Source organism: Cynocephalus volans, chromosome 2 (genome assembly GCF_027409185.1).
Source record: "Cynocephalus volans isolate mCynVol1 chromosome 2, mCynVol1.pri, whole genome shotgun sequence".
Classification (NCBI taxonomy): domain Eukaryota; kingdom Metazoa; phylum Chordata; class Mammalia; order Dermoptera; family Cynocephalidae; genus Cynocephalus; species Cynocephalus volans.
In genome coordinates, this window is record NC_084461.1 from 70339995 (window position 1) to 70353209 (window position 13215).

Sequence of the window (13215 nt, forward strand, 5' to 3'; positions counted from 1 at the left end):
GGGATATATAGTCTTTGTCTACTTTTTATTGTCTATAGCACAACTAGAGTATCAGTTTGGGCTCTGTGGGCTATGCATTGAATGGCAGAGATTAACTAGAGCAAATTCTGAAGAGAATAAAGTGGTGTGGGTATTAGAAATCATGTATTATAAGAAATATTTCAATTAACTGCAAGTGTATAGTCTTGAGGGAAGGTCTGCTGTATGTAAAAGGAGTTAAACTTAATTTGTGTGTTCTCAACTGAAACTACTAGGAAAAATGGTTAAAATCCATAGGTGACAGATTTGAGATTATTTTAAATAAATCCAAGGGCAAGTATTTGTGAAATACTACTTTGAGACAGGCACAGACTTTTGGAATTTCAGGTAGACATGTCCTACAGTCTGTAAGCAATAAGGTATAGGAGATCATAGTTGGAAATTTCTTTCTTCTGGCTTGATCCAGAATCATGACTGGATCTGTTTGTTTCCACATGTCTCATATGATTATAGAGTATGAGTCTGGCTAACTACCATTTGATGGGGGACTTGAAACAAAAGTCTTGGTTTTGTTTGGAACAGTCTTAAGAGTGTCTCATTTGGCAATGCTTATCACAGGGAGAATTTCACACTTCACACCTCTTTCATGGTCTAACCATGTTTCTTTACTTGGTAGCTTTAGAAACCATTCTCTTGGAGAGCTCATTTTTCTTAACTTCAGCCCTACTAGATTTCTGCATTCCTAATAACAGGCAAAGTGCTGTGGTAAGAAGAGAAGGCAGTGGATTTGAGTCCTTGCACCACGACTAACTAGGTGTGTGATACTGGGTATTAGACTTCACCTCTGTTTTTTCACTTATACAATGGAGATAATAATAGTTGCTATATTCTTAGTGTTCTGGTGAAAACTAAAGAGCTGAAGTATACCAACATACTTCATGGTTAATTATAGCACTCAATGGATTACTATTTAGTCACTAAGAATGCTACGTATGAAACTTTGTACCCGTGTGAAAAAAAGGCTTTTTCTACGTAATCTAACATGTCTAAGATGGAATATGAAGCAATATCTTTATGGTAAGACCTATGTAAACATTACATGTATCTGTAGATAAGGGCATGGAAGGAAAATAGACAAATGAACATTGATTTTTGGGAGCGTGAGGTTAGTGGTTTTTGAATTTTTATTTTATGTAGGTTTCTGTTGTTTGTTCAAGTAATACAGTTCTTGTGAAATTGTAAAATATTTAGCAAATGGATGATGGTGATTGATTGTCTTAGATCTGACTCCCTTCTACTTCTAACTTTCACTACTATATTGAGTACTTCTGATTCTTTTGTTGTATATCATATGAAGTAATTGTATGGAGTAAAAAAATATAACACATTATTATAAAATACAGATACTGCTTCCAACTGTTTTTGAATACATTTTTGGCAAGGTAATTATTTTTATTATTTTTAATGGAGTCTGACTAATGGTGCTTTTATGTAAATAGTTAAACTACTTAGTATGTGATTTTGACAGTTCCAGGCTAGGTTCTGTTGATTTTACTGACCTAAGATCAGGCCAGCCTTCTTCAGGACTGGGGATAATTAGCTATCAATGATTATTTGGCTTAAATATCAATTAAATACAGCCTTCAAAGGTGTTTTATAGGATGGTGCAGCAGGACTAGTCCGAGCAACCAAAGTAGTCTTTCACTTATACCAATTTTACTATGAAAATTTTTTTCTTTTTTGTTCAGGACTTGAGATTTTTCTGTCAAGATCTTAGATTCAAGATGGAAAAGGCAAATCCCTATTGCTATATGCAAGTTTTTTATTAGAGAAAGAATTTTTTTGTTCATTGTTCTCTTGTAGTTTATGTAAAATGTGTGTATAGCCAGAACTAAGTATAAACAGAAGATTATTCGGTAAATCTGAAATCAGAGTAAGGGGATTAATTTGGATCATTCAGAAATTTACTTTCCAATACTTAAAAACAAATGTAGCAAAAGAAGTACAGGACTCTGAAAGTGAAAACAATATTGTGAGAAAGAAGGCCTAAATAATTGAGACATCCTTATTGATTTGAAGGCTCGATATTGGGAAGATATTTGCTCTCCACAGATTTTTTTATCAAAACACCAGTAGGTGCTTTTGCAAAAATTGGTAGTCTGATTCTAAAATTAATATGGAAATACAAAGGGCTAAGATTAACCAAAGCAATCTCGAAGAACAACAAAGATGGGAGGTATATAGTATCAGTTATCAAGACTTCTTGCACAAGTACAATTTGATATATTGTACTTCATTAAAATTCAAAACTTCCTTCATCTAAAGATATGACAGTGAAAAGGTAACAGAATGAGAGCAGATACAATTCTTATACCTATAAAAGGAATCATATCCAAAATAAAGACATCAGAAGGAAAATAAAGACAAAGACAAATAAGTAGGAACATCGATAAGAAAAAGACAACTGAATAAAAACATTGGCAAGGTTGAACAGACTCTCCACAAATTTATTGGCTATTCATGTGTCCAATAAATATGTGAAAAGGATTCAACATCCAATACTCATTAAGGAAATGTGAATTAAAAACACAATGTAATACCACTACATACCCACCAAAATAGCTAAAACCAAAAGGGATAGAAAATGTTTGCAAGGATGAGGAGTAATCAGAATTCTCATACACCAATTGTAAATTGGTACAATCCTTTTAGAAAACCATTGGCTGTATAGTACTAAAAGTGAACATATGCATATCCTCTGCTCTAGAAATTCCTCTTGTAGCTATATACCAAACAGAAATGCATAGATACTTGCCAGAGTGTTTATGGCAGCAGTACTTGAAATAGTCAAAAGTTGGAAAGTGCCCAAATGCCTATCTCTAGGAGAATGGATAAATTGTATTATATCCATATAGTGGAATACTACAGAGTCCTGGTAATTATCTACAGCCAAAAGACGCATAGATCGATCTCTTGAACATAATGTTGAATAAAAGAAGCCAGGTATAAAATAGAACATATTGTATGATTATATTTATACATAAAGTACAAAGACATTCAAAACTAATTTCTATTAGAAGACAGGATAGTGGTTATTTCAGGAGGTCCTGACTGTAAGGGAGGGACTGTGAGAACGAGTTCTGGGGTGGTAATGTTCTGCTTTTTTTTTTTTTTTTTAATTTTATTTTGTCGATATACATTGTAGCTGATTATTGCTCCCCATCACCAAAACCTCCCTCCCTTCTCCCTCCCCCCCTCCCCCCCAACAATGTCCTTTCTGTTTGCTTGTCGTATCAACTTCAAATAATTGTGGTTGTTATGTCTTCTCCCCCCCCCCCGGTTTGTGTGTGTGTGTGTGTGTGTGTGTGTGTGAATTTATATATTAATTTTTAGCTCCCTCCAATAAGTGAGAACATGTGGTATTTCTCTTTCTGTGCCTGACTTGTTTCACTTAATATAATTCTCTCAAGGTCCATCCATGTTGTTGCAAATGGCAGTATTTTATTCGTTTTTATAGCTGAGTAGTATTCCATTGTGTAGATGTACCAAAAGAAACAATGAAAAGAGTTAAAAGACAACCAACAGAGTGGGAGAAAATATTTGCAAAATATACATCTGACAAAGGATTAATATCCAGAATATATAAGGAAGTCAAACAACTTTACAAGAAGAAAACAAGCAACCCAATTAAAAAATGGGCAAAAGAGCTAAGTAGGCATTTCTCTAAGGAAGATATCCAAATGGCCAACAGACATATGAAAAAATGCTCAACATCACTCAGCATCCGGGAAATGCAAATCAAAACCACATTGAGATACCATCTAACCCCAGTTAGGATGGCTAAAATCCAAAAGACTATGAACGATAAATGCTGGCGAGGCTGCGGAGAAAAAGGAACTCTCATACATTGTTGGTGGGACTGCAAAATGGTACAGCCTCTATGGAAAATGGTATGGAGGTTCCTTAAACAATTGCAAATAGATCTACCATATGACCCAGCCATCCCACTGTTGGGAATATACCCAGAGGAATGGAAATCATCAAGTCGAAGGTATACCTGTTCCCCAATGTTCATCGCAGCACTCTTTACAATAGCCAAGAGTTGGAACCAGCCCAAATGCCCATCATCAGATGAGTGGATATGGAAAATGTTCTGCTTCTTTGATCTAGGTACTGCTTATGTGGATTTGTTCATTTGTAAAATTCATCTGTTGTATTATTGATATATGTACTTTTCATATAACACTTCAATTCAAAAATGCAAAAAAAAAATGTTTATTGGCTTCAGGCTGTGATAATTTCATATGGCCCATCTCTATTACAAGGTGCTCCTGTCTCATTGAACAGAGTGAGTCACTGAACACGGGTACCTTTTTCTTAGAGAAGGCATGACTGGGTACTACCAACTGGGTACCCAACTGTTGGGTTCTGAGATTTTATGTTCTTATGATTTATGCTTACTTTCCTTTTTCATTTCACATAGTCTTTCTCCAGATGGAGACTAAGATACTTGGTCAAATTTATCCTCACTAATTACAGTCACATTCCAGTTGTGAGATCACTCCCAGGTCATTCACACAAGTTCTTGTTATCATTTCTTTGGTTGTAGAAAAAGAGGCTATTGACTCTTGGGAAAAGAAAAGACAACATTTCCTCTTCTTAGGGCTGGGATGGTAATTTTTATTCAGCTCCATTACTTGAGCAAATCGTTTGCTATTTATGGGCCTCTGCTTTTCTCATCTGTAAAAACTGTGAATTAGTATTGAATAAAAGTATGACTTACTGAATTCAGTGGTTGACTCTATTATAGTTTTTTGTTTTACTTATTTTCTTATTTCCTTGGTGTCTGTATAGCTGAAGGACCAGTAGAGAAAGCATTATTATTTGATAGTTATAGTTTCTTGTGAAAATATTAATTTTATTTTTTCTTTACAGGTAACCAGAAATGGAGAGAAAAGTAAGCAGAATCTGTCTTGCTTCTGAACCCAATATAATTCATTTTCTACAAGTGTCTTGGGAGATAACACTAGGATCTGGTTTTGTTATTACACTTACTGATGGTCAGTCAGCGTGGACTGGGACAGGTAATATTAAAATCAAAATTTTTAAAAGTAAAATTTAAATAATGTGTTGTTATTCAGTACTCAGTGTTTCGAACACTTCAAATTAAGGTGTTTCTTCAATAGATATTGGGTAAAACTAGCATTACTTTTACTTGATATTGCTGTCAAGTTTATATACAGATTTGTAATGTTTAATGCCATTTTTTATAATTAATATTAATAGAGAAATAAACATGTGCCCAGCAAATTCTGGTTACCATTTGAGTCCTAGTACTTTGACTTGTTAAGAGTTTTTAAATGATCTCTTTATAGAAAACATAAATAGTACTTTTATATGTATTTCTTCTCCAGACCCCAGGGAAGTATTGGGAGGCAGAGGAAGGGGGTTGGCTGGATCAAGGGTTTGTGTTGTCTTGGGGATGTGGGGCGGTAGTGGTTTTCTTTTTACTTCATACACTTACATTTGAATTATTTTCCAATGAACACGTACTACACTTGTAACAAAACAGAACCATAGCCTAAAACTTTATAATTCAGTGTTCAAAGCCATATGTGGGATTTTTGCTATTATTTTATAAAATACTTTTAATTTTTTTAATCTTTAGTGATAATCTTTTAAAAATACTAATGGCCCTCAAATCCTGTATGGAAGAGGGCAGATATAAAGTCAAAATATTTAGAATTATGCGTTACTCATAAAGCAAAGTTTTGCCCGCACAGCGCTCAGCCAGTGAGCGCACTGGCCATCCCTATATAGGATCCGAACCCACGGCCTCTGCACTCCCAGCTCCTCTGCGCTCCCAGCGCCGCACTCTCCCGAGTGAGCCACGGGGTGGGCCCATAAAGCAAAGTTTTAATACTCTTCTGAGGTATTTTCTGGAAAATTTGAATAATTCTATAATTATGCAGTAGTCATTTCTAGAGTTATATTATGAATGATGTTTTAGGTAAAATAATTTTTTCATGCTAATTTACATACTATTTATATCTCCTGTTAGCTTTTGAAATATTTTCTAAAATTTGTTACTATAATTATTATATCATCTTTATAATTACAATACATTGTGAAATTTTGTTTCTTGAATGCTAGAAGTTTTGCTATACAACAAACTGAATTTATACTTGCAGGTTTTTTTTTTTTAAGTTTGTCTTTTATGACAGAGAACAATGACTGTTGACATAGAAATTATTGTAAAATGAAGAAATTTCAAAGGTAGTGTTTGCAATACTTTATCATGGTATCTATTTAAACTATAAATTTCTGTGTAAGTAAAATCAGTTGTTAGTTGGTTGTTGCAGTACAGGAGTGGAGGAAGATTTGTCAGATTAGCTCTGTGTATGCCAGAGAAGGTGCACCCAGATGACAATAGTTCTCTTTTTAGGGTGAAGAGAGTTCCTAGAGCTAAAGACCATGGCAATAGTTTAATGCTGTTTGTCTGAGAGAGAAGAGTAGTTCCAACAGAATAGCTGGGGTGACAGGTCCTACCTAGGTGAAATGGTTGCTTGTATGTAAGGAATATTGTATTTATAACTCAGATATTTCTGATTGGCAGATGGCATATTCTGTATAATGAGCAGTTATCATCAGACAAATGACCCTGAGGTGCTTCAAGAGCCTTAATTATCAAAGAAAGAGGTTAAATTCTAATCTAGTCAGTGAGTCTAATTCACCAAGGCAAAGAGTAGTAATAATAAGTTGTTTGAAATTTTTTATCATTAAGGATTGGGGGGGAAAAAAGAATACTCTGATTCACTCTTAACTCTTAATTTAACTAGAAATTTAGATTAACTTTACGTTTATGGAATATTTTGTTTATGTCACACAAAATGTGCTGGCAGTTGTTATTAATATTGTTAATGTAGTTATTGTTTCACTAGACAATATGAATCTCCATTGAGAACAAGAGATGCACTTGATTCGTCAAGCACTCTATATAAGAATCTAAACCAGTACCTAGGACATAATAAATATTTTTTGATTGGAAGAATGTCTCAAGTATATAAAACTGGTTAGGAAAAAAGAAAATGTTTATTTTAGTGTTAGCATATTTTTGAATTAAAACTCCAGTGTTATATTCATTTCTTGTTGTCACTGATCATAAAAGCTTTATATTCTACCATTTGTTTTCTAGTTAATGGAATTTAGTGTGACAAAAATGTGATATTAAACTTCTGTATTCCCTGGTGAATTGTTAACATTTTGAATTCCTGTATTGAATAAGCTTTCAAACAATATTTTATAGTGTACTATATGGCCATTTTATTTTTAGAGGTATCTAAAAAAATTAAAAATCTCACATATGTTTAATGCCTTTCATTATTCATTTCTATTTTCTTGTTTAACTTTCAGGGAGAAAATACGAAACCAAATATTATAGCATTGTTTCCATGTTTAGTTAAGGCTTATTACATAAATGTAATTTGGTCCTTTACAGATAGACAATAACATGATTAAGAACATTGAAACAATTAAATAATTGAAACATGAAAATGAATTTCCTTCCTATACCTCATCCTGTTTTTGTTCAACATTTTGATTGCTGCAACCTTCAATTTGGGTAATTTTTTTTCTTTTCATTTGAGTGAAGTTAAAAGGATGTGGGGTTCCTTTTAATCTCCCACACACTGAACTCTGATTTCTTTTCCATTAGCAATGTTTTATCTAATGAATGTTTTGGGGGTCTAATTATCATTGGGGTCTGTCAGTATTACAGAGTATTACATTATATCATAGGGATAGGTAATAGAGTGGGTTAATGATTGATGACTATTATGTGACTTACTAGAATTGCAGTTGGTGGTAAGAAACTTACATCGCTCATCTCTGGAGTATGAAATTTGTTGAAGAGTAAATTAAGCTTATTAATTATGTTATCACCAAATAATTAGATTCACATATAATTGTCCTAAACATAGATATTTGGTGACCTCTGTGGAAATAATGTGACAGAGTTAAGTGGAAAAAGGATTTTTAATAAAAGAAATAGTGAAATGGGTTTGTAATGGGATTCCATCAAGATTCCTAATGGGATAATAAGGCTATGTGTCTTCTGAGCTCCAACACAAGTGTAGGATGTGTGCAGTCTTTTGGTTAGTTATACATAGGCATACAAAGGAAATAATTTTCTTTCTTTACTTACACCTTCATCTACTTACAGACAGTGTTAAGGTGATGCTCTCTTGACTCCTATGTCTTAGAATAGTTCCTTGTTTTTTGGTCAGATTGGCCTGCTTACCTTATGCCTAATTATGTGATTCAACTGCAATCTTGCTGAATTTGATTATTTCCAATGCTTTTATTCTTGATCACTGAAGTTTTAGAACACTGAATGCTTGTAACTGCTTTTTGGAGATGTTCCTAACACCAAATGCAAAACAGTGACCAAGTTGTTTTTCTAGGATTGAAGTTCTAAATAATCAGATTTTCACATTCACTTTTATAGGAAATATTTAAGTGAATTTTTTTTTCTCTTAGAATTAAGCTCTATTTTTATTTATTTATTTAAATTTTATTTTGTCGATATACATTGTAGTTGATTATTGCTCCCCATCACCAAAACCTCCCTCCCTTCTCCCTCCCCCCCTCCCCCCCAACAATGTCCTTTCTGTTTGCTTGTTGTATCAACTTCAAATAATTGTGGTTGTTATATCTTCTTCCCCCCCCCCCCCCCCCCCCCGGTTTGTGTGTGTGTGTGTGTGTGTGTGTGTGTTAAGTGAATTTTTTTAACTAATACTTTTTTAACATTGTTTTTAAAGGGGAAGTATAAATAAAAAGATTATTTCCTTTCGTGTTTTGTCTCTCTGAAAAATTAAATATTACGTAATAATCACAATACTCACTAATTTAACCAGGAATTTAAGTTAACTTTACATTTATGGAATATTTTGTTTATGTCATACAAAATGTGCTAGCAGAGGAACATAAGAGGATCTCTAAGATGATATCTGAGAGGATATCTGAAACGTTATCTAACATGTCAGCACTTGAATGGGAGCTCCATAAGGCTGGCATTTTTGTCTGTCTGCTGTATCCCTTGTGTCTAGAATAATGCCTGGCACATAGTAAATGCTCATTAATCATTTTTGTATGAATGAATGAATTCTATTAAGTATTTTCAGATAGGTACCTTTTCACTTGAATGAAATTTAGAATACTTTTAACTAGATGCTTTACCAATAGATATTCTCAATTTTCTTTTGTTTCCTTAAGTTTTTTAGCTGCATTAAAGATGACTTCTACAGATTTATTTCCCATTTATCTGTAAAATAATTGTTCTCCATAGGTATTAATAGCTTTTAAAAATAATCCAAATCAAAACATGAAATTATTTCTTAAATAGGGAGCATTTGTCTTATTTTTGTTTTTTAGAAGAGCTAAGAGGGTGTTTGAAAGGTCGATAGATTTGAGAGTGATGTTCATCTTGTACATCTGCTTCATAAAGAGGAATTATATGAAAGTTTCTTTTTTATGTTTTTTTGTTTTTGCTTTTTAAGATTTGTTTTAGTTTATTTTTTTCATTGTATATATTTATGGGGTACAGTTTGTTGTTTCAGTACATAAATATATTTTATAATAACCTAATCAGAATAGCATATCTATCACCTAAACATTTATCATTTGTTTGTGGTTATAACATTCAAGATCCTCTTTTCAGGCTATCTTTTTTTTTTTTTTTCCTTTTATCATTACACGATATAAACATTTTTTGTGACCCTATACCAGTTTCTCCCTAAACAGCTCCCATTTTCCCACCTCTGGTGGTCTCAGTTAGTTCTGTTCTCTCCTTTAGAGCATTCAAGGAATTATTGTGATTGTTGTATCTATCTTTCTTTCTTTTTTCTTTTTTTTTCCAGCTCCCACGTATGAGTGAGAACATGCGGTATTTCTCTTTCTGTACTTGGCTTATTTCACTTAACATAATTTTCTCTAAGTTCCTCCATGTTGCAGCAAATGGCAGAATTTCATTCGTTTTATGGCAGAGTAGTATTTCATTGTGTGTATATGCCACATTTTCCTTATCCAGTCATCTATCAATGGACATTTAGGTTGGTTTCCATTCCTGGCTATTGTGAGTAGAGCTGTGATAAACATGAGAGTGCAGGTATTCCTTCAACATGATGATTTCCATTGTTTTGGGTATATACCCAGTAGTGAAATTACTGGATCATATGGTAGTTCTATCTGTACTTGTCTGAGGGACCTCCATACTGTTTTCCATAGTGGCTATGCTACTTTACAGTCCCACCAACAGTAGAAGAGGGTTCCCCTTTATCCGCATCCTTGCCAGCATTTCTTATGCTGTCTTTTTAATAATGGCCAGTCTAACTGGCTTGAGGTGATATCTCCATGTGGTTTTGATTTCCATTTCCCAGATGGTTAGTGATGTTGAGCATTTTTTCATGTGTCTGTTGGCCATTTGTATATCTTCCTTTGAGAAATTCCTATTCAGCTCCATTGCCAGATACAGAGTGTGTGAATATTTTCTCCCATTCTGTATGTTGTCTTTTTTCTCTATTAACTATTTTGCTGTGCAGAAGATTTTAAGTCTGATATAATCCCATTTGTGTATTTTTAGTTTTGTCGCATGTGCTTTTAGGACCTTGTTTATAAAGTCTTTCTTTGGCCAGTCCTACTACCTGAAGTTTTTCCCCTATGCATACTTTTAGGAGTTTTATAGTTTTGGGTCTTATATATGTCTTTAATCTATTTTGAGTTGGTTTTGATATATGGAGAGAGGTATAGGTCTAGTTTTGTTCTTCTACATATGGATGTCCAGTTTTCCCAGCACCACTTATTGAAGAGGCAGTCCTTTCTCCCACATATACTCCTTGTCAAATATGAGTTTCCTTTGTCAAATATCAGTTAGCTGTAAGTATGTGGGTTGATTTCAGGGTTCTCTGTTCTGTTTCATTGGTCTGAGTGTCAGTTTATATGCCAGTACCATGCTGTTTTGGTTACTATAGCTTTGTAGTGTAATTTGAAGTCAGGTAATGTAATGCCTGTAGCTTTTTTTTTTTTTGCTCAAGATTGTTTTGGCTATTCAGGGTCTTTGTTGTTTGTTGTTCCATATGACTGTTACAATTGTCTTTTCTATTTCTGTGAAGAATGTCATTTGCATTGTGATGAGGATTGCATTGAATCTGTAGATTGTTTTGGGTAGTACGGACATTATCACAGTGTTAATTCTTACAATTCAAGAGCATGGAATGTCTTTTTATGTTTTTGTGTCCACTTTGATATCTTTCAGCAGTGATTTGTAGTTATTACTGTAGAAATCTTTTACCTCCTTGGTAAATTGATTTCTAGGCATTTTATTTTTTGGTGGCTATTGTAAATGGGCTTGCTTTCTTGATTTCTTTTTCTGCTAATTTGTTATTTGAATATTAAAATGCTGTTGAATTTTCTGTGTTGATTTTGTATCCTGCAATTTTATTGAAATCATTTATCAGCTCTAAGAGTTTTTTGGTAGAATCTTTTGGTTTTTCTATATATTGGAACATGTCTTCTGCAAACAGGGACAGTTTGACTTCATCTTTTCCAATCTGGATGCCCTTTATTTCTTTCTCTTGCCTGATTGCTCTGGCTGGTACTTATAATACTATGTTAAATAGGACTAGTGAGAGTGAGCATCCTTGTCTTGTTCCTGTTCTTTAAAAAAAGCTGAAAGCTTTTCCCCATTTAGGATGATGTTGGTGGTGGGTTTCTCACATATGGCTTTTATTGTGTTGAGATATTTTCCTTTTACACCTAATTTGCTGAGAGACTTTATCATAAATGATGTTCAATTTTGTCAAATTCTTTTTCTGCATATATTGAGGTAATAATATGGCTTTTGTCCTTGAATTTGTTGATGTGGTGTACCACATTTATTGTCTCGTGTATGTTGTACCATCCTTGCATCCCTGGGATGAATCCCACTTGATCATGGTGTATAATTTTTTTGATGTATTGCTGTATTCTGATTGCTAATAGTTTGTTGGGGATTTTTGTGTCTGTGTTCATCAGATATTGGCCTGTAGTTTTCTTTTTTTGTTTTATCTTTGTATGGTGTTGGTTTCAGGATGATGTTGGCTTCATAGATTGAGTTTGGGAGAATGGTCTCTCTTTCAATTTTTTGAAATTGTTTGAAGAAAAGTGGCATTAATTCGTACTTAAAGGTTTGGTAAAATTCAGCAGTAAAGCCATCTGGTCTTGGGCTTTTCTTTGTTGGGAGACTGCTGATTATTGCTTCAATCTCATTGCTTGTTATTGGTCTGTTCAGGTTTTCTTTATTTTCTTGGTTCAGTCTTGGTGGTTTGTATGTGTCCAGAAATTTATCCATTTCCTCTAGGTTTTCAAATTTGTTGGCATATAGCTGTTTATAATAGTCTCTAATGATTCTTTGTATTTCTGTGGTATTGGTTGTAATGTCTCCTTTTTCATTTCTGATTTTTATTTGGGTCTTCTCCTCTTTTTTCTGTTAGCCTACCTAATGGCTTCTCTATTTTGTTTATCTTCTCAAAAAAACAACTTTTTGTTTCATTGATCTTTTGTTTCATTTTTGGGATCTCTATTTCACTTAGTTCTGCTCTGATCTTGATTATTTCTTTCTGTTTACTAATTTTGGGATTGGAATGTTCTTGTTTTTCTAGTTCTTTGAGGTGTGCATTAGGTTTTTTATTTGAAATCTTTCTATTCTTTTGATTTATTGCAATAAACTTCCCTCTTAATACTGTTTTTGCAGCATCCCGTAAGTTTTGATATGATTGTCTTTACTTTCATTACTTTTGAGAAATTTTTTGATTTCATCTTTAATTTCTTCTTGGACCCATATGTTGTTCAGGAGCATATTGTTTAATTTCTTGTGTTTGTATAATTTCCATGATTTTGCTTGTTATTGCTTTCTAGTTTTAGTCTGTTGTGGTCTGAGAAGATACTAGAAATGATTTCAATTTTTAAAATTTTTTGAGGTTTGATTTGTGACCTAATGTGGACTTTCCTGGAGAATGTTCCATGTGCTGATGAGAAGAACGTATATTCTGTAGTTGTTGGATGAAATGTTCTGTAGATATCTGCCAGTTCCAATTGGTCTAGTGTGTAGTTTAAATCCAGTGCTTCTGTACTGATTTGTTGTGTAGATGATCTATCCAGTGCTGGGAGAGGGGTCTTCAGGTTGTCTATTATTATCATATT

The 13215-nt window shown here is 33.6% G+C and overlaps 1 protein-coding gene across 2 annotated transcripts in view; it reads left to right on the plus strand.

The window, feature by feature from the left end:
• Positions 1-13215, plus strand: part of XRCC4 (X-ray repair cross complementing 4) — a 274482-nt gene that overhangs the window by 25529 nt on the left and 235738 nt on the right. For both annotated transcript variants that reach the window (XM_063086598.1, XM_063086599.1), the window contains exon 2: positions 4915-5063. In XM_063086598.1, coding sequence (XP_062942668.1) covers positions 4925-5063 — 139 coding nt within the window. In that variant the 5' untranslated portion in view covers positions 4915-4924. The remainder of the gene's footprint in view (positions 1-4914; positions 5064-13215) is intronic.